Raw genomic sequence first — 27,407 nt, forward strand, 5'->3', positions numbered from 1 at the left:
GCACAGACACTGAGAACACCAATAAATAAATGGTACCTCCTGAAACTGAAAAGCTTCTATAAAGCAAAGGACAGTCAATAAGACAAAAGACAGTTACTGAATGGGAAAAAATCTTCACCAACCCCACATAAGACAGTGGACTAATCTCCAAAATATATAAAGAACTCAAGAATTTAGGCATCAAAATTCCAAATAAACCAATTAAAAATGGGGGTACAGAACAAAACAGAGAATTCTCAACAGAAGAATCTCAAATGGCCGGAAGACACTTAAGAAAATGTTCAACATCCTTAGCCATTAGGGAAATGCAAATCCAAACAACTCTGATATAACATCTTACACTAGTTAGAATGACTAAAATCAAAAACACCTAGAATAGTTTATGCTGGAGAGGATGTGGAGTAAGGGGAACACTCATCCATTGCTGGTGGGAGTGCAAACTTGTACAACCACTTTGGAAATCAGTATGGTGGTTTCTCAGAAAATTGGGAATCAGCCTATCTCAGGACTCAGCAATACCACTCTTGGGCATATACCCAAAAGATGCTCAATCATACTACAAGGACATTTGTTCAACTATGTTCATAGCAGCATTATTTTTAATAACCAGAACCTGTGAACAACCTCGATGTTCCTCAACCGAAGAATGGATAAAGAAAATATGGCACATTTACACATTAGAGTACTACTCAGCAGTAAAATACAATGACATCTTGAAATTTGTATGCAAATAGATGTAACTAGAAAAAACCATCCTGAGTGTGGTAACCCAGACCCAGAAAGATGAACATTGTATGTATTCACTCATAAGTGGATACTAGCTGTAACGCAAAGGATATTCAGTCTATGGTTCATGATACTAGAGAAGCGAAGTAACAAGATGAACCCTAAGAAAAATATACATAGATCCACCTGGAGAGGGGAAATAGACAAGATTGCTGGACAAAATTGGGAGCATAGGGGTGGGAGGAGTAGAGAGGGCAGAAGGGGAAAATTAGGGGAGAAGTGGGGAGAGGAGAACTTGAGTGAACAGGATAGTTTAGATGGAGGAAGGACAGAGATGAGAGCAAGGAAAGAGATATTTTGATTGAGAGAGACATTATGGAGCTAGCAAGAAACCTGGCACTAGGGAAATTCCCAGGAATTCACAAGGATGACCCCAGCTAAGACTCTAAGCAATAGAGGAGAGGGTGCCCAAACTGCCGTTCCCTGTAGTCAGACTGATGAATATCTTAAATATCACCATAGAACCTTCATCCAGCAACTAATGGAAACAGAGGCACAGACCTGCATCAGAGCACTGGACTGAGCTCCCAAAGTCCAGTTGAAGAGTGGGAGAAGTAAGAATATGAGCAAAGAGGGCAAGACCATGATGGGGACACCCACTGAAACAGTTTACCTGAGCTAATGGGAGCTCACCAACTCCAGTTGGACAGGGGAGGAAATAGCATAGGTCCAAACTAGTCCCTCTGAATGTGGGTGACAGTTGTATGACTGGAGCAGACTGTGGGGCCACTGGTAGTGGCACCAGGATTTATCTCTACTGCTTGTACTGGCTTTTTAGAAACCTATTCTCTTTGGATGGATACCATGCTCAGCCTAGATATAGTAGGTAGGGTCTTGGACCTTCTCCAAAGCAACATGCCTTACCCTCTCTAAGGAGTGAATAGGGTGAAGTGTAGGAGAGTAAGTGGAGGGGATGGAAGGAGGGGAAGGAGTGGGAACTGGGATTGGTTAGGTAAAATAAAAAAAAGATAGTTTGTTTTCTTTTCAAAAAAATAAAAAGTTAAAAAATTAATAAAAGAAATAAAAATAATCAAAACACTAAACATACAGAATAAAGAAAGAATATTATGAGCTGCAAAGGAAAAAATGGCCAAGTAACATATAAAGGCAGACCTATCAGAATTACACTTGACTTCTCAATGGAAACAATGAAAGCTAGAAGGTCCTGGCCAGGCATTATGCAGACACTGAGAGACCATGAATGCAAGCCCAGACTACTATATCCAGCAAGCTTTAAATCAACATAAACAGAGAAAACATGATATTCAATGGTAAAATCATATTTAATCAATACCTATCCACAAATCCAGCCCCACATAAAGTATGAGAAGGAAAACTCTAACCCAAGGACATTAGCTACACCCACAAAAACAAAGGCAATAGACAATCCCACACCAGCAAATCCCAAAGAAGAGAAACCCACATACACTACACACACACACACACACACACACACACACACACACACACAACGCTACCACACCACCGCTACCAACAACAACAACAACAACAACAACAACAAAACAAAAATAACAAGAGACAGCAATCAATGGTCATTAATATTCCTTAATATCAATGAACTCAATTCACCTATAAAAAGACACAGGCTAACAGATTGGATACGAAAACAGAATTCATTCTTGTCCTGCATTCAAGAAACATACCTCAACTTCAAATACAGATATCGCATCAGAGTAAAGGGTTGGGAAATAACTTTTTCAATTAAACGGACCTAAGAAACAGGCTGGTGCAGCTATCCTACTATCTAACAAAATAGACCAAACTAAAATTAGTCAAAAGAAATGAAGAAGGTCATTTCATATTTATCACAGGAAAAATCCATCAAGATGAAATCTCAATTCTGAACATCTATGCCCCAAATACAAGGGCACCCTCATTTGTAAAAGAAACATTATTAAAGCATAAATCACACATCAAGCCCTACACATTAATAATGGGAGACTTCAATACTTCATTCTCACCACTGGGCAGGTCTGCCATACAGAAATTAATAGAGAAAAAAGGATCTAACATGCTATGACTCAAATGGGCTCAGCAGCCATCTATAGAACATTCCACTCAAGTGCAAAAGAATATATCCTCTTCTCAGCACCTCATAGTTATTGCTCCAAAGTTGGCCATATATTCAGCAACAAAGAAAATCTCAATAGATACAAAAAAACTGGAATAACCCTCTGTGTCTTATTGGATCTCCATGACTTAAAGTTAGAATTCAACAACAACACTAATTGCAGAAAGCCCACAAACTCATGGAAACTGAACAATGCTCAACTGAATCACCACTATGTCAAGGAAGAAATAAATAAAGAAATTAAAGACTTCCTAAAATTCAGTGAACATGACTGCACAACATACCCAAACTTATGGGACACAATGAAAGCAGTGCTAAGAGGAAAGTTCAGAGCACTAAATGCCTACATAAAGAAGCCAGAAAATTCTACACTAGCGAATTAACAGAACACCAGAAATCCCTGGAACAAAAGGAAGCAAAATCACCCAGAAGGACTTAGAGGACAGAAAATAATCAAAATGATAGCCCAAATCAACAAAATAGAAACAAAGGAAACAATACAAAGAATCAAGAAGACAAAGAGTTGGTTCCTTGAGAAAATTAACAAAATAGACAAACCTTTATCCAAACTAGCCAAAAGGCAGAGAGAGAATATCCAAATTAACAAAATCAGAAATGAAAAGATGGATATAACAACAGACTCAGAGGAAATCCAGAGAATCATCAAGTCTATTACAAAAACCTGCACTCCACAAAACTGGAAAACTTAAAGAAAATGGACAATTTTCTGGATAAGTATCACATACCAAAATTAAATCAAGATCAGATAAGCAAATTAAATAGACTATAACTGCAAAGGAAGAAACAGCCATCAAAGACTTCCAACCAAAAAAAGTCAGCAAAGGATTCTATCAGATTTTAAAAAAACTAATACCAATACTCCTCAAATTGTTCCACACAGCAGACACAGAAGGAACATTGTCAGACTCTTTTATGAGACTACAATTACCCTGATACCCAAACAATACAAAGACACAACTAAGAAAGAGAATTACAGACCAGTCCCCCTCATGCACATTGATGTAAAAATACTCAATAAAATACTGGCAAACCGAATCCAAGAACACATCAAAAAAAATCATTCACTATGACTTTTAGTCTTCTTCCTAGAGATGCAGGGATGGTTCAACATACAAAAATCTGTAATGTAATGTGCCACATAAACAAACTGAAAGAAGAAAACCACATGATCACCTCATTAGATACTGAAAAAACCTACAACAAAATCCAACATTCCTTCATGATAAAGGTCTTGGAAAGAGCAGGAATACAGGAAACACACCTAAACATAATAAAGGCAATATACAGCAAGTCAATAGCCAACATCAAACTAAATGGAGAGAAACTCAAAGTGATCCCACTAAGATCAGGAACAAGACAAGGCTGTCCATTCTCTCCATATCCATTCAATATAGTTCTTGAGGTTCTAGCTAGAGCACTAAGACAACAAAAGGAGATCAAGGGGATACAAATTGGAAAAGAAGAAGTCAAATTTTCACTATTTGCTGATCACATGATAGCATACATAAGTGGCCCCCAAAATTCTACCAAGGAACTCCTACAATGAATAAATACTTTCAGTAATGTAGCAGGATACAAGGTTAACTCAAAAAAGAGTAGACCTTCTATATACAGGTGATAAACGGGATGAAAAAGAAATCAGAGAAACATCACCCTTTACAATTGCCATAAATAACGTAAAATATCTTGGGGTAACTCTAACCAAACAAGTGAAAGACCTATGTAACAAGAACTTTAAATCTTTGAAGACAGAAATCAAAGAAAGAAGACATCAGAAAATGGAAAGATCTCCCATGCTCTTGCATAGGTAGAATTAGCATTGTAAAAATGGCAATCTTACCAAAATTATTCAATGCAATACTCATCAAAATCTAGAAAAATTCTTCTCAGGCTTTGAAAGAACAATACTCAACTTTATATGAAAAAAACAAAACAAAATAAAAAAAAAACAGAAAAGGCAAAACAATTCTATACAATAAAGGAATTTCTGGAGGCATCACCATCCCTGACTTTACTATAGCAATACAGTGCTGAAAACAGACTGGTACTGGTATGAAAACAGACAGTTGACCAATGAAATTGAATTGAAGACCCAGATGTCAATCCACACACCTATCAACACCTAATTTTTGACAAAGAAGCTAAAATTATAAAATGGAAAAAAGGAAAGCATCTTCAACAAATGGTGTTGGCATAACTGGATATTGACATGTAAAAGAATGCAAACTGATCCATATCTATCACCATGCACAAACTCAAGTCCAAATGGATCAACATAGATCCATCCACACTGAACTTCATAGAAGAGAAAGTTGGAAGTAGCCTTGAACACATTAGCACAGCAGATCACTTCCTAAATAGAACACCAGTAGCACAAACACTGAGAGAAACAATTAATAAATGGGACCTCCTGAAACTGAGAAGTTTTTGTAAATCAAATGACATGGTCAATAAGACAAAATGGCAACCGACAGAATGGGAAAAGATCTTCACTAACCCCACATTGAACAGATCTCCAAAATATACAATAAGCTCAAAAAACCAGACATCAAAAGAACAAATAATCCACTAAAAAATGGGGTACAGAACTAAAACAGAGAACTCTCAACAGGAAATCTAAAATGACTGAAAGACACTTAGGAAATGCTCAATATCCTTTGCCATCAGAGAAATGCAAATCAAAACAACTCTGAGATTCCATCTTACACCCACCAGAATGGCCAAGATCAAAAACACTGATTGTAACACCCGATTCTGTGTTACCCCCTCGGTACAGTTCGCGCCACTGTAGTGTACGTGAGCCAGGCAAGGGCCTGAAGATTGAAAGAACACACAAGAGACCTGGGTCATTCGAAAGGAGATCAGCCGAATGCCATTTATTCAACTTTGGGGAAATCCTTAACTACCTAGCAGTTGCACAAGGATTTTCCTCCAGGCAGGTGGGAAATTACCATACCAAAGATGAAACAATGCTCTACAGCTAATCACCAGGTGAGGCAGAGGGAACACAGGAACAAACAGAATGTTTTAGCTGGCTGATCAGAAATTGTCCTCAAGATGCACTCAAGGAACAGGGGCAGACCCGGGCCCTACAACTGATGACAGATTATGGTGGAGAGGATGTGGAGTAAGGGTAACACTCCTCCATTGCTGGTGGAAGAGCAAATTTGAATAGCTGCTTTGAAAATCAGTATGACGATTTCTCAGAAAATTAGGAGTCAATCTACATCAAGATCCAGCAATACCACTCTTGGACATATACCCAAAGATGCTCAATTATACCACAAGGACACTTGCTCAACTATGTTTATAGCAGCATTATTCATAATAGCCAGAACCTTGAAACAACCTAGGTGCCCCTCAACTGAAGATAAAGAAAATATGGTACATTTACACAATGTGTAAAATATAATGACATCTTGAAATTTACAGGCAAATGGATGGAACTATAAAAAACCGTACTGAGTGAGGTAACCTAGATCCGAAAAATATAATATGTACCCACTCATAAGTGGCATTTAGACTTAAAACAAAGAATAACTAGCCTATAGTCCACAGCTCTAGAGAACCTAGACAACAAAGAAGACCCTAAGAGAGATATACATGGATCCCCCTAGGAAGGAGAAAAAGACAAGATGTCCTGAGTTAATTGGGAGTGCGAGAGCAGGAGGGAAGGTGGAAGGGGAGAGGATAGGAAGGAAGGGGAGTGGGGGAAATGTACAGCTCAATTAAAAACAATAAATAATAAAAAGAATATTATGACCAGTCTCAGCATTTGTTTTTGTAACATACCTGTTAACATCAATGTTTTGTGGAAGTCATACATGCAGGAGAATGGACTATAATACACTTCCTTTCAAAAAATTAAAAACATATTGTCAGGGCTGGAGAGATGGCTCAGTGGTTAAGAGTACTGACTGCTCTTCTAGAGGATGTAGGCTCAATTCCTAGCACCCACATGGCAGCTCACAACTGCCTGTATTAACGCTAGTTCCAGGTGATCCAACACCATCTTCTGGCCTCCGTGGGCAGCAGGTATATGTAGTGCACAGTCATACATGCAGGCAAAGCACCTGTAGACATTAAAATAAAATTACTGTCCTTTTGTTATTTTGTTGAAGACAGGAGAAAATGTTGTCATAGTCCAGCATGGATCTGAAGGGTATCATTTAGAACTTACGTGTTTTCCAGAGGCCTTTCATCCTTGGATAGCCTAGAATTGTTGTGCCTTAGGCCTCACCTTCTCTCGAAGCATTTCCCCAACAAGTAGTCCAAAACACCACCATCTCCAGTATTTATTTGGGTCCATTCTGATCCCTTTCCAAATTTACTTCTCACTTAACTCGCAGCTTCTCATACCCTCCAAATTCCACACACACACACACACACACACACCAGGAACTCCAGGACAAGCGGGGACATGTCTAAAAATTTCACGCTAGACCTAGAGGTTGAGTTATGCTTAGTTTTGCATATTTAAAACTCCTTAAAGTTAACTCGAAGGATTCCATCATTAGAAGTCATTTCCCACCAGCTCCACAGTGCTAACAACCTACTATTTTTGTCTTTTCTGGAAGTGAAGATAAAGCCAGCTGAATCCTCTGTCTGCCCTTAAAAATATGCTTGTGTAGGACCCCTAGCCCGAAGTGGTGCGGCGGGAGCTCAGGCTGACACCAGTTGAGGTCATTTGCCAAGAAGGGTAAGGACGGTGCTGGCCAGCCGCGGGCCACGCCCCTTGCACGTGCGCCTGTGCAGGCGTTGCTTGCGCAGGCGCAGTGAGGGTCAGGTGTAGGGGTTGCGCCTGGAGCGCGAAAGCTTTGAGTGAAAACTTGAGCTCTGGACCCTCTGGCCGAGGCCCTGCGTGTGAGGGACTGCGCTGAGAGGGAGGATGGACGAGGCCACCTCCCGCGCCCGGGGTGTGCTGGTCCCTCCAGCTTCGGCTGCAGGTACTAGCGTCAGGCACAGGTCTATAGATGGTGGTGAGCCGGCGTGGCCCTTAGCCGCCCGCCCTTCTCACGCCCTTGTGGCCTCAGAGGGAGCCTCGGCCGGTGCAGGGAGAAGTGCTCCCTGGGGAGAAGGGAGCACTTCCATGGGAAATGAGGCGGAAATGAGACAGGAGATCGGCGCTCACGCCCTGCGCCTCCCATGGCATTCTCTCTCTGTCCACAGCGTTCTCCCAGCTTGGCCTTCTGTGTACAATCCGGGTCTTCCCGAACGCAGCAGGGGATCCCGGTTTCCGCACCATCGTCAAGTTTTTCTGGGCGAGGGACGCGCAGAGAGCTCCAAAGGCGTGCGACCGGAAGCCTCCTCTTCAGACATGGCTGGTGAAGGTGGGTACAGATGCGGGAGCTGGGGTGTAGTTTGAGGTCAGCCGTGAGTTAGATGACTTTTTTTTTTTTTAGGTTTGTAGCAGTGACTGGTGTGAAGAGGTCAAACCCAGGTGTGCTCACGTAGTCTATTCCTCATTAGTTTCTGTTGCTTTTAAATTTAAGAAATCACAAGAGATGGATTATCTTTTGCTGCTTTTCTATATAGATTTAAGGTGGGTAAGTTTGACAGACGGTCAGTTGTAACTCTTGGCATCCCAGAAAATTGGCTCCTTTCATACGCTATAGAAATCCCCTTCCACAAATGTGGTGCATTTACACAAAGGACTACTACACAGCAGAAAAAAAAAAAAAACCCGACATATTGAATTTTGCAGAAAAATGGATGGAGCTGGAAAACATTATTTTGAGTGAGGTAACCCAGACACAGAAAGACAATTATCATATGTACTCACTCATAGGTGGTTTTTAAACATAAAGCAAAGAAAATCAGCCTACAAACCACAATCCCAGAAAACTTAGACAACAATGAGGACACTAAGAGAGACTTACATAGATCTAATCTACATGGGAAGTAGAAAGTAGAAAAAGACAAGATCAGCCGGAGAGACGGCTCACGGGGCAGAGCGCCCAACCACTCCGCCCGAGGACCCGGAGTTCGATTCCCGGTCCAGCACTGCATGTAGTTCCGTGATCGTCAGTCAGCGCCGCCCGGCGGCCTCCTGCAGAACGACCCACACACACAACCTCCCACCGTCCACCATAGATCCGCGTAGAGTAGTAGGGAAAAAAAAAAGACAAGATCTCCTGAGTAAAATGGGAGCATGGGGACCTCGGGGAGGGTTGAAGGGGGGAGGGGAGAGACAGGGAGGGGAGCAGAGAAAAATGTAGAGCTCAATAGAAATCAATTAAAAAAAAGAAAATATCTCTTAAAAAAAAAAAGAAAGAAAGAAACCCCCTTCCACATCAGCATACCAACCGATTTAATTTCCCAGAGCCTGCCTCAGGGCCTCATCTCACTATGTCTGTCAGCTCAAACATCTGTTCTTTCCAAGGACCATTTTGATGAGTTACTGGCCACTTGCCCTGTCCTTGCTGCCAATTTTTGTCCACGGAGCTTTCCTCATCAACTTTTATTGTGAATCTGAGAACTTTACCCATTAGTGATCTCATATCTGCTTCTGTACATTGTTCAACACCTTCTTCCATCTCCAACCATCCACTCCTAATGACTGAAGAGATCGTCCGTAGGCATTGTTTAATTATTTCCTTGTGGTCCTGTTTCTAACCTGTTGCCAGGTCCAGGCATTTATATAGTATAGATGTCACTGTAGAAATTACAAAGCAGTATTGGGTTTTCCCTACTTTTTGGAAACTGGGATGATTTCATGACTCTTAGGTTTTAAGACTTATACAAGTTAAGCCCATCATTGAATAATTGAAGTCATACTTATGCAGAGCCTTGGGTTACTATTACTTGGCTTCCCGCCTTAAACTGCCTTGTTACCAGTTTAAGTACTCTTTTAGCTTTGGTGAATACAGGTAGTTCCTGCCTTGTTCCCCCTGACACACACCTTTTATAAATATAGAAAAGTGCATAAGGTTTTAAACTAAAATCAAGGAAGGGTGTAAAGCACCTTAAGAGAATTTTTTATTTAATTTTCTCCTCATGAAGAAAGGTGATGGATGGCAACAACTCTGGTAAGCTTATCTGAAAAGCCCAATCGGATGCACCACACTTCAGTCTCCCTCGCAGTCCTGGGCATCTCAGCTTCCCAACAGGCATTTTTAGACCTTCAGCTAAAGAGAGCAATTTCATTTTTCAATCATCTATTCACTCATTCCACTGACATACTATCAATCCTCTATTAAATGGTGTGGACTGTGCTTGATTCTGGGATAAGAAAAAAACTAAATATTGGCCTATCGGGTGCTTATTAAGCTTAAGACCTTGTGACAGGGAACTTAGATACATAAATAAACCTGCAAGTTACTAATAATGCCTTGACTTATTTTGAATTGTTCAAATTTTAGAAATATTTATGTGGTAGTTTAAATGTAATTGGCCCCCATAATCTTATAAGGAGTGGCACTATTAGGAGGTGTGACTTTGTTGGTCTTGTTGGAGGAAGTGTGTCATTGTTGGGGCAGACTTTGAGATTTCCTATACTCAGGGTACCACCCAGTGTCTCAGTCGACTTCCTGTTGCCTGCAAGCCAAGATGTAGTTGCTACCACATCTGTCTGCATGCCACCATGCTCCCCATCATGATGATAATGGACTGTACCTCTGAAAATGTAAGAGAGCCACCCTAGCCACCCTAATTAAATGTTTTCTTTTATAAAAGTTGGTGTGGTCATGGTGTCTCTTCACAACAATAGAAACTTAACTAAGACAATATAACAGTTTTCAAAATTGAAGTAGACATCTTGGAAGAACTAGTGGTGTCTACTGTACTGTAAGGCTGGGAATTGGTTTAATTGATAGAGTGCTTCTAGCATCAAGCACTGGGCTCTATCTCTAGCACCACATTAAACAAAATCAAAGGTGGGTATAATGGTACACACGTCTAATCCCAACACTCAAGAGCTGGAGATGGGAGGATCAGAAGTTCAATATTGTCCTGGGGCTAAGAAGAGAATCCAGCTATATGAGACCTTGTCTCAAACAAAGAAAAAGAAAAATCCACAGTGACTTATAAAAACATTCAGAGGTAGCATTGGGAAGAATTTGTATTCTTACAGAAGTGTATTAATGCAGATGAGCCTCTCATAGTTTTAGCTGCTTGTAAAATTCAGAGATAAGTGTATTTCTTCCTTTTACTGGATTAGTAATTTGGAGAGAGATGGGTGGCAGTTTCTTTTCATCTGCATTTTGGATTGTATTCTGAAGTAGGAGCCACTTGCTGCGAAGACTGAACTGTTCCTTTGCTCACTCCCAATTCTGTGCTTTCTCTGAAGAACTTCCTTTATCATCACTGTCACCAACAGAGGGCAGTTAGTAAGTCCTGCATCCAACAAATGATGCAGGAAAGTACTGTGACTTCAAAAAAAAAATAGCCTTTATTTAGGGTTCTCTATAAATAGAGTTAAAATGTTGTTCACATCTACTCTGTAAAATGAGCATTGCATTTCAAGTATATCCAAAATGAAATCTCTGGCAGGTTATGATATTGTAAGTCTCTTATGACTAGGTTTGTTTTGGTACTAGACATAAGGCAGTTTGACATTAGCTCACAATGCCAAGAACTGGAAAAATACTACTTTAGTTTCCATTGATGGTCAAACAAGGTCATGAAGGAAAACTTTACAGACTTTAATCAACCATGCTCTGAATATTATAATCCTAGACTTTAGATAAAAGGATTGAACTGGATTGTGTGGAGGACACGTGAGAGACCAGCTGCTGTGGAGAGTTAGCAGGTACATATGATTGGCCCACCACCTACAATTCATTGCCTTAATCACTTTGATAAGTGATCTTCTCCATTGTTTGTGTAGTATGTAATAAAAATGCCAATATCTAGTAGTCCCTTTATAAGTCTTAATTGATTTTGAAGCTATAGGATACCTCACCATTAGCTTGGATTGTTGGAGTTTATTTTTTTTAATCTCTTTTCATTAAAAGTCTAGGTGTTCTGTGGAAGTGGCTTGATGGTAAAGAGCTTGCCTAACATGTGTGAGGCCCTGGATTTTAATGTCTCTCTCTCTCTCACACACACACACGTGCGTGTGCACACGCACGCACACATGGACTATCTCCTAACAGCTTCATGAGCTTTAGCTCTGTTTACTTCTCCTGTGCTGCAGAAGTGCTGCCGATGTCCCATGAATGCAGAAACCCCCGAGTTGTTGACACTTCCAAAGAGCTGGAGTGGTGTGGGAGAATTGTTTGTATTCTGTCAATTGTGTTTTAAATAAATGCTGATTGGCCAGGCAGGAAGTATAGGTGAATCAACCAGACAGGAAGTAGAGGTGGAGCAAAGAGAACAGGCGTATTCTGGGAAGCATGAAGCTCCCTCCACCATTTCTTCCCAGACAACTGAAGAAGCAGGATGTGATCTGCCCCTCTGAGAAAGGTACCGAGCCATGTGGTTAACATAGATATGAATAATGGGTTGATATAAGTTATAAGAGTTAGCAAGATGCCTGAGCTTATGGGCCAAACAGTTTATAATCTTATGTAGACTCTCTGTGTGATTTTCTCTGGGACTAAAGGGCTGAGGGACCGGGCAGGACAGAAACCCCAATGAGCCGACCTTCATGTTACACTGGAGGGAGCTCTGCTCTCAGGGTGGGGAGAGATGCATTAGGATTCGTTTATTTCTCAAACTCCCTTTTCAGGGGCAAGTTTTTATTTTAAGCATTTGCTTGACAGAGCTTCTAAATTCACAGCAGAGGAGCTGACCTACCTGCCTACATACTTTGGAGGAAGGAGGAAGTCGTGTTTCTCTGGTTCCTAGTTAAGGACTTGCTGTTATGCTAAAATAGTTGCTCAAATCCAAATGTCTTTGTCTCCAGTTACCTTGACAAATCATTATCTGAGTATTTCCATGAACTCATGTGTGAATTAGTTTTTTGGGGTTTTTTTTCCTCCTTTTGGTTGTTTGAGACAGGGTTTCTATGTGTAGCCCTTGCTGTCCTGGAACTTACTCTGTAGACCAGACTAGCCTCAAACTCAAGAGATCTGCCTGCCTCTGCCCCCCAAGTGCTGAGATTAAAGATGTGTGCCACCACTGCCTGGCCCAACATTTACTTCTTTGACTGCTTGTGGAATGGCTTAAGCAATGAATAAACCAAATGTAGAAAAGGTGTTCCAGTTGATTCTGAGATTTTGTTTTGTTTTGTTTTGTTTTTCTTTTTTCCCCTAGACGCCATGGTTCTAGGGTTAGGGGCTAAGTCAGATGCAAGGGTGTTAGGAGTGGAGTGGAATAGACTCACCATCATCAGTTCCACCACCCAGCTTTCCTCAGTATGTGATTCAAGCGTTGATCCATAGAAAGCAAGAGTCAGCAGGAAGTATAGCTTACAACTGCCAATTTGAAACCTGTGAGTGTGGGAGGTTCTTGCCATCTTCCTGGCCTAGATCCCTAAACTGGCACCAGAACCTTCTGGAATAGACTGGTCAATGAGTTGCACCAGAATGTATCTACAGTAGAGCTGTGTAGCCAGACCCTGTGCTACATCTATCACTCCTCACTAGGATAATGGTCTAAGAATTATGGGTGTACTTTTGTTTTTTAAACACAGAGCAATTACTATTACAAGAATTTTAAATTCATCTATTTGGTTGGACCTAGGACAGTTATCATTCTGTTTAATAATGGCTTAGGTTCCCCTTGTGTTGCTCTCAGACATTAAGATTTATTAGGTCTTGTTAAACACTTATTTTAAGGCAGCTATTTCCATTATCTTAACTTTTGAGTTTAGAAATCAGATCTCTTGAACTGTGAAACAAAATTACTGATAGTTACATACAGAAGGTTATATATTAAGAATGCGGTAAACAGAAAAATAAAAAGTCTAAGAAGCAATTCAAAGGTGGAATAATTGAAAAGAGAATAGTGGGGGTTTATAGTCATTTCATACTATTGAGAATATATTATACCAAGAGTATGTATCATTTAATATATATTATACCAAAAGAAAAAGTGATGCACACAGAAGCACAAGTAAGGTTACAGCTGCTGATAAGTTCGTACATGAAACTTACCTTTGTATTTAAGTTAATGCCCCTTTTGTTTCTTTGAAGAGACCATTTATGTTTTCAACAGGTTTCAAGTTTAAGCAGTTGTACCTTTTGTGATATTTGTGAGGCTGTAAAGACTCAGAAAGGATATTCTAGTGAATAATTTTCTGAGTTCTTTCAGGCTGGGTGGAGTGAATCTCTGTGCACATTGAGGTGTCAGCAGACATCAGAAGATGTTTGTGTTCTGACAAAGAAATATCTGTGTAAAGCCTAACAGTCAGCCTTCATAAGGAATGTATCATTCTGTTTTCCTAGATTAAGGAGAAGCAGTGGCATAGTATAACCCTAGGTTATTACTGAGGCAGAGCAGAAAGGGCATCGGGACTATTATGGATTGTGGGTGTCAGTTTCTCCCCATAAAGGTGCAAGTAACTAGAGGAGTTAGTAATTCTCTTCTCAGATAACATGAACCATAAAGTCCCTTGATAATTTTTATTCATCTGTGAAAGACAGCAGAATCTCATTGAGTCTGTTAGCTATCTCCTTTCTGAGTGGCCCATGCCCTCTGTTTCTGTATGAGATGGCTTATGCTTGATTTTGGAGCATATGTACAAATCTGTGGCTCAGAGCATTACTATAAGCGGTTACAGTTTATAAGCACCCTACTTGTACACATGTATCAGTATGAAGTATGACATAAAATGTTTTTAAATTTGTAAAGAAAGTATAACTATCAAGCGAGAGAAGAGATATAAAAGGGTATAGTTCTAAAATGCATCTTGGTAAAGAGAAAGAATGCTTTCAGATGCGAAAGAATTGTAGGTGGTAGTTTTGTCCTAAAGTAAGCAGTGTTCCGAAATGTACATCAAAATTAGGGACATGGAAAGGTTAAACACATTATAGAAGGTCTAAGTTAAAAAGGTCTAGGAGAGGTAAAACTTAAGGAAAGATGGTATTGTATTACTAAGTTTATATTTATGCCCTACAGATGCTTAGTGGATAAAGGTACTTGCCACCTCACAATGCAAGCCTGGTGACCAGAGTTCCATCCCTGGAAGCCTCTTGAAGGTGGAAGGAGAGAACCAACTCCATATGCTGTCCTTTGACCTCTGCATGCATGTTGAGGCGTGACCACATGGCCATACGATAGTAATACAATGTATGACTTCATTATAATTAAAGATTATTTTTAAAGTCCTAACAACAGACATCGTTTGATGCTTTTTCATCAATCAGTATACTCTGGACATTAGGAAGAAGCTACAGAAGCAAGAAACAAAGTATAACTACTCCAAGATAACTTTTGAATTTGGCTTTTGGAGTTTTCCACAACAAACTTGAAAGAAAGTCCAAAAGGGGAAAAGATCACAGATATGAGAGAAAGCAGAATCCAACTGGGACCCTGCCTAGTAATGGTTTTGTAACAAAGGTCAGCTGTCATAAATAAAGGGCGGGGCAGGCCTCGTTGCCAAGGTTCCGAGTTTTCATTCAGTTTCCCACCAGTGTGGGGCAGCACTGTGGATCGAGTCCCTACTGCATGTCATGTCTCTACTGCACCTTGGTGCACGAAGGCTTCTCTTCATGTGGCAACTTTTGTGGCTGCTGGTCCTGGCTGTTCCCATTCCAGAGTTCACTGGGAACCCACTCCAGTTGACTTCAGAGCCCTGGGTGCCAACCAAACTCTGGTCTTGGCACCCCTCTGATCATCCACCTAAATCCCCACATACTCGAGCACCCGAGACAGACAAAGGGGGCACTGAGTATCTGGGGTCCCCTGCTTCCAAAGAGATGTTGGCCCCACTTGAGGAGTTGACTGACAGTTTACTTCCATTCCAGGACCCCAGCACTTCTCCGGAGTCCAACCCAGAGCCTGAGGAGCTTGCTGTTTCACATCAGCATCTGACCAACAAGCCGATACCACCTGGGAAGCAGACAGAGAACATTTTAATGCTAAATGGGGATCAAATTCAGGCTCCCATTCTTCCTTCACAGTTCAAAAATACTGCCAGTCTAGCTGAGGCTGCAGATCAGCAGTTGGATGAAATACTTGTTCCACCACTAGACAGCCAGAGTTCAAAAGCAACAACCTTCATTGTTTCACCCAAGGAATTGAAGAAAGATTTAGCTCAGCACAGGAAACTTGCTAAGGTGGTTGTTGGAAAACCTCAATTTCACAAACAAATCAAGGATGATTATTATGGTGATCTGAATATGAATGAAGCTTCTTCTTACAGCCTTCCTCTGCAATCCCAGGAAAATGCAGATGAAGCTCCAGAGTTCCTAGAGCAGGGTGAACCTGACCAGTTGGAGACACAAGTTCAAAATACAGAGAATCTCCAGCAGGAAGCTCCAGATTATTTCCCACAGCTCCCAGAGGAAGATGAACCTTTAATCCAAAAAGAAGACTCAGCTCACCATCAGCTTCCTTCTGAGGAACCATCAGTGCATCCTGAAATAAATGGTCCACCTCCAAATAGAAATGAAGCTCAGCACTCAAACCTGCCAAATGTCACAGTGAATCCTCTGGATCTTGAGAGAGTGACTTCAGAGACAGATAAGGAGGCACAAGCTGCTTTGGGCCAACAACAGGCCCCAGCCCAGTTTCCAGAGAGTTCTGAGTTGTTGGAACCTTCATCAACCCGACAAGAGGCCCTAGCTGAGATTTCAGAGCTTCTTGAAAACCTTGGAAATTCTGGTAGCCAGCTAAAAGCTCCAGCTCTGCCTACAAAGCTCCCCGAAGAAATCAGTCCTCTAGTTGAGCAAGAGGGTACAGTTCCAGTTCCAGAATCCTCTATGCAGAGTATAGCTGAAACTGCACTAACCACAATTCAAAACCCTAGTCAGGATCAATTTCTCCATTATACTTCAACAATTACAGGTAAGCCTGCAGATATGGAACCTAAAATAACTTCTGAACCTAGAACAGAGATTGAGTCATCTCCATATGAGGAAGAAACTCCAACTCAGACTCCTGGTCCTCTTGTTGAAACTGAACCTTTCCCCAGCCAGCAGCAGCAGTCAACTGAACCTTCTGAGTATCCTGAGGAGGTTGAATCTCCTGGAATTGATTTGGAGTCTCCAGTTCAGCCTCAAGAGGAAGCAGAGGAGTTAGGATCTTTCCCAACACAGCCGGAAGATTTATCTCAACATCCAGGCCCTCTTCTGGAGGATGAACCTTCTCCCAGTGAAATAGAGCAGCCAGGTCAACTTTCTGAGTCTCCTGAGGAGGTAGAATTCAGTTCTGGAAACCAGCCAGAAGCCTCAGTTCAACCTGCAGTTGAACAAGAGGTTCCACTTCAAACTCCAAAGTCCCCTATTGAGAATGTAGTTGAAACCCCACCAATTCACAAAGTCCAGCCAGATCGAAATGAAGAGCACCATTATTTCTTACCACATGCTGCAGTTAGGCCTGTGGATGTGGCAATTACTATAACTTCAGAACCTACCAAGCAGACTGAATCTTCTCTGACCCAGCAGGAGTCCCCAGTGCATCCTTTGGAGTATACTGAACAGATGGAACCTTTTCTCAATGAGGAGAACCCTCCAGCTCAGGCTTCTGGGTCTTCTGGAGAGAGTCAGTTTCAAAGCCAGCTGGAGATACCACCTCAAGCCTTAGAGTATGCTGAAGAGTTTAAACCTTCTGCAACTGAGCAGGAACAAGTAGCTCAGTCTCCAGAGCATCATGAAACGACAGTTTTGCCCCCCGGTCACTATCAAGCTCAGCATTCTAACTTGTCTTATGTGACTGGTCAACCTCCAGATCTGGAGATTACAGTAACAGAAAATCCTGTAGCTGCCATGGGAACTGTGTACCATGAGGCTACAGCATCTGAAGAGGTTGAACTGTCAAATCAACAGGGTGTTTTATATCAGTCCCCAGAACCTATTCTGCATCATAAACCTCTAAGCCAGCAAGAAGACACAACTGGAATATCACAGATCCCTGAGGAAGGAAAACCCTTTCCAGCACAGCAGGAGGCTTCAGAACAGATGCAAGAGTTGCCTGAGGAAGAGGTAGCTCAACTTCCAGGTTACCATGAGGTAACACCTCCATCCCTGGGTCATGGTCAAGTTTATTTTCCAGCATCACACAATATCCCAATTCATCATCTAACCACCCCAGAAAAGGATCATCATTCTCCAGTAGGTCAAGGGGTCCCAACCCAACCTGAAGAATTTCCTGAAGAACCTTATCCAAGTCAGCAGGGGAACTCAACTTGGCCTTCAATAACAGATAGTTTTTTTTCACCTGCAGATCTAGAGGTAACATTCAGAACTGAACTTCCAAAGTCATATAAAACCACTGTTAAACATGTGGACCTAGAACTTACCATAACTCCAAAACCCTCTTTGGAGGATGGATCAGTTCCATTTCCACAAGAAGACTTACATCAGCCCATAGACTCCACTGAGAAAGGTAAATTTTCACAGATACAGACTAATGCCCTTTTAAAGCCTCCATATTTCTCCAAAACTGAATCTCCAGCCTTCCAAGAGGCCATAGCTCAGACAACACACCACTTTAAAAAGGTGTACCTTTATTCAACTCAACAGGAAGCCTCAGACCTGCCTCCAGGTCACAGTATGGGAGTAAGACCTTTACATCAACAAATGACCCCATCTCATCCCATAGACCTCCATGAGAATCTGAAACCATTTCTAGTGCCAAAACCCACTGCAGCTCAGGCTTTAAAACTCCCTAGAAAAGGAAAAATTTCTCTAACCCATAAAGTGATTCCACATCATCCTCAAAAGCCACTGAAAAATATTGTAACTCACATTCCAGCACACAAGATGACTGTTTCAAGGCCAGATCAGGATCAAGTTGAGTATACACTATCACCTAATGGTTTATTTGAGCCTTTGGACCTAGAAGTTACTGTAACCTCAGGAGTTATTCCAGAGACTAAGCATTATATACTACCAAAGAGAACTGTATATCCACATTTTCAAGTAAAACTTCCACATCCACATCATAGTGAGACTCAACATCCAAACCCAACTAAAGACACATTTCAACCTTTGGATCTAGAAGTTGCCATAAATCTACAACCTAAGGAGAAACTTTCTCAAACTATGGAAGAGACCACAAATCAAGTGATGGAACCTCCAGAAGAGATTTTAGCTCAAGGTCTAGAATATCATGAGATGACAATCCCAATACCAACTCAGGATCAGGCTAAGTATCCAACATCACCTACTGTCTCGTTTCAGCCCTTAGATCTAGAACTCACCATAACTTCAGAGCCTATCAGAGAGCCTCATCATCCTATAGTTCCAAAGCAGCCTCAGCATCCAAACCCAACTGAAGCCACAGTTCAGCCTTTGAATCTGGAACTCACCATAACCTCAGAGCCTACCAGAGAGACTCACCATTCTACAGTTCCGAAGTACCCTCAGCATCCAAACCCAACTGAAGTCACAGTTCAGCCTTTGAATCTAGAACTTACCGTAACTCATCAAACTACTGCCGAGGGAGAACTTTCTCAAACTATTCCAGAGACCACAAGTCTAATTACAGAGCCACCTAAGGAGGTTGTAGCTCAAGACCAAGAATATCAAGAGGTGACAGTTCCAACACAAACTCAATTTCAAGCTGTTGTCTCATCTCAGCCTTTGGAACTGGAACTCACCATAACCTCAGAGCCTACCAGAGAGCCTCACCATCCTACAGTTCCAAAGCAGCCTCAGCATCCAAACTCAACTGAAGTCACAGTTCAGCCTTTGAATCTAGAACTTACCATAACTCATCAAACTACTGCCGAGGGAGAACTTTCTCAAACTATTCCAGAGACCACAAGTCTAATTACAGAGCCACCTAAGGAGGTTGTAGCTCAAGACCAAGAATATCAAGAGGTGACAGTTCCAACACAAACTCAGCATCAAGCTGTTGTCTCATTTCAGCCTTTGGATCTGGAACTCACCATAAATTCAGAGCCTACAAGAGAGCCTCACCATTCTACAGTTCCAAAGCAGCCTCAGTATCCAAACCCAACTGAAGTCACAGTTCAGCCTTTGAATCTAGAACTCACCATAACCTCAGAGCCTACCAGAGAGACTCACCATTCTACAGTTCAAAAGTATCTTCTGCATCCAAACCCAACTGAAGTCACAGTTCAGCCTTTGAATCTAGAACTTACCGTAACTCATCAAACTACTGCTGAGGGAGAACTTTCTCAAACTATTCCAGAGACCGCAAGTCTAATTACAGAGCCACCTAAGGAGGTTGTAGCTCAAAACCAAGAATATCAAGAGGTGACAGTTCCAACACAAACTCAATTTCAAGCTGTTGTCTCATCTCAGCCTTTGGAACTGGAACTCACCATAACCTCAGAGCCTACCAGAGAGCCTCACCATCCTACAGTTCCAAAGCAGCCTCAGCATCCAAACTCAACTGAAGTCACAGTTCAGCCTTTGAATCTAGAACTTACCATAACTCATCAAACTACTGCCGAGGGAGAACTTTCTCAAACTATTCCAGAGGCCACAAGTCTAATTACAGTATCACCTAAGGAGGTTGTAGCTCAAGACCAAGAATATCAAGAGGTGACAGTTCCAACACAAACTCAGCATCAAGCTGTTGTCTCATTTCAGCCTTTGGATCTGGAACTCACCATAAATTCAGAGCCTACAAGAGAGCCTCACCATTCTACAGTTCCAAAGCAGCCTCAGTATCCAAACCCAACTGAAGTCACAGTTCAGCCTTTGAATCTGGAACTCACCATAACCTCAGAGCCTACCAGAGAGCCTCACCATCCTACAGTTCCAAAGCAGCCTCAGCATCCAAACCCAACTGAAACCACAGTTCAGCCTTTGAATCTGGAACTCATCATAACTCATCAAACTACTGCCGAGGGAGAACTTTCTCAAACTATTCCAGAGACCACAAGTCTAATTACAGAGCCACCTCCAGCCCCAGTATATCAGAAGATCAAAGTTCCAACACCAGGTCAGGATGAAATTGAGTATCCAACTACTCACGTTGTAGCATTTCAGCCTTTGAATCTGGAACTCACCATAACTTCAGAGCCTACAAGAGAGGCTAAACATCCTACAACACCAAAGCACCCTCTGGTGATACATCCAGAACTTACTCACTCTCAACATCCAAACCCAACTGAAGCCACAGCTGAATCTTTGGATTTGGAACTTACCATAGTTCCACAGCTTACTACTGAGGGAGAGTTTTCTCAAAGCATTCAAGAGACCACAACCCAGATTACAGAACCACATAAAGAGGCTGTAGCTCCAACCCCAGTATATCAGGAGGTGACTGTTCCAATACCAACTCAGGATCAAGCTGTTGTATCATTTAGGCCTTTGGGTCTGGAACTCACCGTAAGTTCAGAGCCTACTAGAGAGCCTCGCCATCCTACAGTTCCAAAGGAGACTACAGTTCCTCCTCCAGAGTACCCTCTGGTGATATATCCAGAACCTGTTCACAGTACACACACAAATCAGATACCTGAAGTCACCGTTCAGCATTTGGATCTAGAACTTACTGTAACTTATCAACCTATCAATGAGGGAGAGCTTTCACAAAGTATACACGAGAGCGCAACTCAGATTACAGCACCACCTAAAGAGGGTGTAGTTCAAGAGGTGACGGTTCCAATACCAATTCAGGGTCAATCTGAGAGTCCATCACCACCCAGGATCTCATCTCAGCCTTCTCAGCCTTCTCAGCCTCCTACAGGGACTCGCTTTCCTCCAACTCCACAGCAGACTAGAGTTCATCATTCAGATCACAATGTGATCCTGAACCCAGAAGTTTTCGTTCCTCGTACAAGAACTCCAACTAAAATCGTATTTAACCTTGATCATAACTCATCTACTCTAGGAAACAGTCCTGAAAATTTTCAGAGGACCACAGCTGAGGTTAGAAAACCACCTATTGAGTTTGTAGCTCAAACTCTAGGATATGAGGAGGGCATGGTTTCAGTTCTAATTCAGGGTCAAGCTGAGTATCTAACAAAACCGTATCATTCCTTAAACATGGAACTCACTGTAACTTCAGAGCCTACTGGAGAGGCTCATCATCCCACAGCTCTCAGTGAGACTACAGTTCGTCGTCCAATACATTCTCAGGTGACGCCTCTAGAACAGGTTCACATTCAGCATCCAGACACAACTGAAATCACGGTTCATCCTTTAGATTTGGAAGTTACCATAACTCATCAACCTACTACTGAGGGAGGACTCTTTGAACCTATGCAAAAGACCTTCTCTCAGCCTCCACAGCCACATGAGGGGCTTGTTACCAAAACTCCAGTGTTCCATGATAGTAAGGTTGTGATGCCAGGTCATCAAACTCATCATACAGTGTCACCTGAGGTCCCAGTTTACCATCTTGATGTAGAGCATGCTTTAACTGAACTATCTAAGATAGAGAGTGAACCTTTGGAAGCCCCAGGGAATATTACTATTCTTCCTCTAAATAACCCTGAAGAAGTACTCCCACTTGATGAGAAGATTCAGGTTCAACATTCAAACCTAACTCAAGTAACAGCTCAGTATTTACACTCAGAATTTTCAATAACTCGACAACCTAATACAATGGTTAAACGTTCTGCCCCTATGAAGAACGCCCCAGCTCACACTTCTGAGATACCTATGGGGACCGAAGCTCAGTTTCTAGAGCATTATGAGACAACAGCTCTAACTTTAGTTCATGTTGAAGCTCAGCGTTCAGATTCATCAGCTATAGAGACTGAACACTCTGGAGTCCTAGAGACTACAGCTGCTCCTACAGAGGCTGCACAGTGTGGAGTCTCACCAACGACAGCTGTTTCTCCTGAAGCTGCACATTCTACAGCCCCAACAACTTCAGCTCCTACTCCAGAGTGCCCCGTAATGACACTTCCACCTACAGATCAGTTTTCGAAAACGGAACTTACCGTAACTCCATATTCTGAAAATTCCACTACAGAAAAAGATTTAACTATGGAACAAAATGCCTACATGTACATTAACCTATGTGACTTCTGCTTGTGTGAAAATGATACACTATTGTGTATTCATCTTAGCCCAGTGCGGAGACTCCACCAAGTGCCTGTGCCAAAGCCCGACAGCTACAACGACACTTTTGCTGTTTTGTAAGACTCACCTTTATTTCTGTTTTACATTTGCCTGACATAGCTTCTTTTTCTTCAAAGCTACCCCGGGCCCTCCTTGTCACTCTAATTCTCGTTAATTGACTTTCTGCTCTTTGACTTGTCAACTTTTCCCTGTCCTCAATTTTACTTCTTCAGTATCCCTTCTCCAGTCTTTATTTATGATAGCCCTTCTTATTTTTCTGTATTCATTTTTATTTAGTTCCATTATATCATTGCTTAACCTTTGTTCTTCTGTTTCATTCCATCCTCTTTATAATTTATTTCAGTGAGGATGTATCAGAGTGATTAGAGTAGATTCTGGAGCTGGACTCCTGGGGTTTGGCCTAAGCTCTGTAACCCTGCATAAAGTATTTAGCTGTGAATTAACTTCCTCACCTGTAAAATTGGAAGTCTGATGGCTCCTGTTTCATAGGACTGTTGTGAGGTTTAGTTGACTACATGGAATACTTATCTTAGTTCTTAGCATGCATGAATGTTAGTTTTGTAATCTTAGTTATGTACAGAGCTCATTCGTGTTCCTGGTTTTCTATATTTTTCATGTATTGTGTGCACTCTTCAGGGCTAAGAAGTATGGGAGCCATATATGTGTGGCATTTTCTCAGTAACATGAAATAATAGATGGGGGAAAGGGGAATGGTTACATTAAAACTTTCCCTCTGGTTCAAAGAGTGTCTCATTTTTAAATAAGGTAAAAATAAGTTTTACAGCATAGCCAAAAGCATAGTTTATAAGAATTGGGATTTAGTAGATTAGTCTACCAGAAAAGATTGAATTAGAAAACAGTGAGTGATATTATGGAATACTTTGAATATCAGTTCTAGTGGTTTGAAAGTCACAGTGCAATATGGAAGAAGAGCCATTATAAATTTCTAAAAAATATTGAAAAAGTATTAAGAGGGTGGAACTTTGCTATGTAATACAGGCTGGCCTTGAGTTCATGATCATCCTGCCTCAGCATCTCAAATGGAAATACAGGCATGAGTCTTAACATTCAGATACAGGATCATTTTAGCATCCTCTTGTAGAGTAATCCAGACGGGAAGCTTAATTCTCGATGGCCATATATAAATATCTAGCAAAATCTAGGACTAAAGTGAGCAAGAGTTGGACCACTGTGGCTGTTACGGGAGTGGAAAGAAAACCCTGAATCCTCACAGAGTAAGAGAAGATAGGATTTAGTGAGTGACACTAGACATGGTTATGCACACCTTTAAGCCCAGAACTTGAGATGCAGAGGCAGGCGAATCTCTGTGTTTTTGAGGCCAGCCTGATCTCCATAGTGAGTACTGCACCAGTCAGGGCTACATGGTGAGACTGCATCTCAAACAAAATTGGGGATTGGAGTATGCAAATAAAAAAATGAGACCACAGTTTCTGTTCTGGATAAAGATAAGAATGGCAAGTTAACAGATGGACTCAGCAGTCGGGAATGAGGGTTCAGTTTTAGGCATTTTTCTTATTAGTGAACATAAAATTAGACAGTTTGGGATTGAGTGGAATATCCACTATCAAGTGAGTGAATTTCTTTCTTCCCTACCACAAGAAAAAGTATGTTTAAACTGAGTAAGAAAGTCGTCACTGAGTAGAACTAAAGGTAAATGCTTAAAGTGAGCCACAGAGTTGAAACTGAACATAAATTAGATATTTAACAATTTCTTTTAAGCATGTGCCACTCAAGGATATATTCCCATTCTTAAAAAAAGTCATGGAGCTGGGTGGTGGTGGCACATACCTTTAATCCCAGCAGGCAGATCTCTGTGAGTTCGAGACCAGAATGGTCTCTAAGAGCTAGTTTCAGGACAGGCTCCAAAGCTACAGAGAAACCCTGTCTTGAAAAACCAAAAAAAAAATGTCATAGAAGCCTGGTATGGTAGTATATACCCTTAATGCTAGTACTTGGGAAGCTAAAGAATGAGAATCACAAGTTCAAGGCCAGGCTAGACTATACTTAATGAGATCCTGTCTCAGAATGAACAGAGGGCTTGGAATATAGCTCAGTGGTAGAATACTTGACTGACATACAAAATGCCCTGGATTCCTTCCATTACTAGCACTGCAAAAAAAGGGTAAAGGATTGGGACAGCAGGGAAGTTCCTTACTTGTTAAAGTGGTCCAATTGCAAGTGTGAGGACTAGAGTTCAGATCCTCAGAATCCATGTAAATGATAGGTTGATGTGGTAGTCTACCAATAATTACAGCCTTGAATGTCAGAAGCACACTCTTCAGAACCATCTGGCTAGCAAGTCTACCATACTAGTGAGCTTTAGGCTGGATTAAAGATTCCGTCTCAGTAAAGGAGGAGAATGATTGAAGATGCCCTAACAAGAGACTTGGGTCTCCACATGCACACATGCAAAATGGAAATGAAAGACCCAGTGTTTATAAGATAATCTAGAAAATTCATTCCATGGAGCTTGTTGCTCTTCTTCTGTGCCCTACAAGCCAAATTAAACTCCAGTTACATTTTGTCATGTGTCCTTCCTTCCAGTTCATTTGTGTTGTTCACAGATGAGGTAAAACTTTCATTAGTGATTTTGTGCTTTTTCCCTAAGTAACATGACCAAGAACTATTTCCACACTAGCACATCACTTTGACTAATTCTAATTTCCTTCTCTTTCTAACACACCTGCTTCAACAGATAGCCCTCTGGCAAAGGTTTGATGGTACCTATATCAGGGTTTCTTACTTGCTAATGGTGATAAAAATTTGCCTATTTTCCTGTTGAATTATTAATCACTATTTTTATTGATTTGTAGAAGTACTTTATTTAAACGCAATTATTTTTGAGAAAAATACTTAGTAATTAACTAGCATTTTCTAACCAAGAAGCATGTCATATTCGAAGTTCAGCTTGCAAGGAAGGTCTTAGCTTGCTCTAGCAACCTTGTGTTGCTAACTGTGCTTTCTCAGAAACTGATAGATCTGGAAATTAGAAGATTGATGGTTTTCTTCGTTCTGCATTGAACACCTCCATGAGGGTGCGAAGATTTTACTGCTTCTGCTTAGTCTTTTCCTATTTACTCAAGTATATGAACTGTTTCTTCACAGGAATTTCCAAGGAAATGATATTTCTTACATTGACAAAAATGTATGGAAGGCATACCATTGGGCTGAGAAACTGTGAGTAATACATGTTCTCTCCAAATGTTGTACAAAGTATTGGACCAAGGCCCTTATTTTTGGTCCAGATTTTGAGGTCAGTATATCTGAGAAAAGATATTTCCTCTGTCCATCCTAGTGAATTTCTGTAGAATAGATAGCTAGACATGGAATCTTTAGGATAAAGATAGGGAATTTTAATGGCTCTAAGTAAACAAATGAATTGGTACTAATTGAACTTCTCTTGCAAACTGCATGAGGACTGGGTGTGGTTCAGTGTTAGTGCACTTGCCTGGTACATGAGGCCCTGAGATGGAAAATTACCACTGTAGGCAAAGTTTTTATTTTAAATGCTGTGTTTTCATTGAAAGGAAAATTTGTTTTCCAGTGCAGAAGCCATCTGTGATGACATTTGTAATGGTTATAAATTAGTAAGAGGTATAGTGAAGCCTTCTTTGTGCCCTAATCCCTCAGATCTGAGGTAATTGCTACTCTGAGTTTGATATATATCCTTCCAGACATATTTGCATATATAAAATAGTGTTGCTGCTTTCCTCATCACTTTTACATAATTGATAACATCTGGTAACTTGATGTCTTCATCTCATGATGTTTAAAGCTTCCTTTTCCGTATGTAGAAGCGCATACTATTCATTTCCAGTTCTGCATAATATTTCATATAGGACTGAATTAAGCATCCTGTATACCTCAGACAAGTGTTTCTATAGGCTAGATACCTAGAAATAGAATCTTTAGGGTGGAAACCATTACATATATAAAATTTTAATTGCTCCCAAAAGAGCTGATGACAATTTATGCTTTAGGCAATAGCATATGACATCTTGTATTTCTCCATTCCATGTCACCACTGGATGTTCTCCATCTGTTTGACGATTTTTGATCCAGATAACCTTTTAATCTTCCAGAATTCTCAGTGAAAATCACCTGACTGAATTACATAAGGACTCATTTGAAGGCCTGCTATCCCTCCAGGTTTTGTAAGTTAATTAAGCATATCTATTTTTTTTAGGATATAAATTATCTATGGATGAACAAGGGATTTGAATTAGATAGATCTTCATCTGTCTAGTGGGTTTGACAGTGCTTGCCTATAATCCCAGCACTGCGGAGGTAGAAAACAGGAGGATTGCTGAAAGTTGAAGATCTGAATGGTCTACATAGTGGGTTTCATACCAATTCCAGGACTGCTTGGCAAGACCTTGGCTCTCAAGGCAAAAATGTAATAAAACAAAATCTTCAATTAGTCAGTTTGGGGG

At 41.1% G+C, this 27,407-nt stretch overlaps 1 protein-coding gene across 1 annotated transcript in view; it reads left to right on the forward strand.

Moving 5' to 3' along the window:
• Positions 1–7,674: 7,674 nt before the first annotated feature.
• LOC125407959 (uncharacterized) overlaps positions 7,675–27,407 on the forward strand; it is a 129,229-nt gene continuing 109,496 nt past the window's right edge. Inside the window, exons 1-5 of the mRNA XM_087909895.1 lie at positions 7,675–7,845; positions 8,069–8,229; positions 14,903–23,009; positions 26,080–26,151; positions 27,057–27,128. Coding sequence (XP_087766021.1) covers positions 15,457–23,009; positions 26,080–26,151; positions 27,057–27,128 — 7,697 coding nt within the window. The 5' untranslated portion in view covers positions 7,675–7,845; positions 8,069–8,229; positions 14,903–15,456. The remainder of the gene's footprint in view (positions 7,846–8,068; positions 8,230–14,902; positions 23,010–26,079; positions 26,152–27,056; positions 27,129–27,407) is intronic.

The sequence above is a fragment of the Myodes glareolus genome, chromosome 9 (assembly GCF_982192425.1).
Source record: "Myodes glareolus chromosome 9, mMyoGla1.1, whole genome shotgun sequence".
NCBI lineage: Eukaryota > Metazoa > Chordata > Mammalia > Rodentia > Cricetidae > Myodes > Myodes glareolus.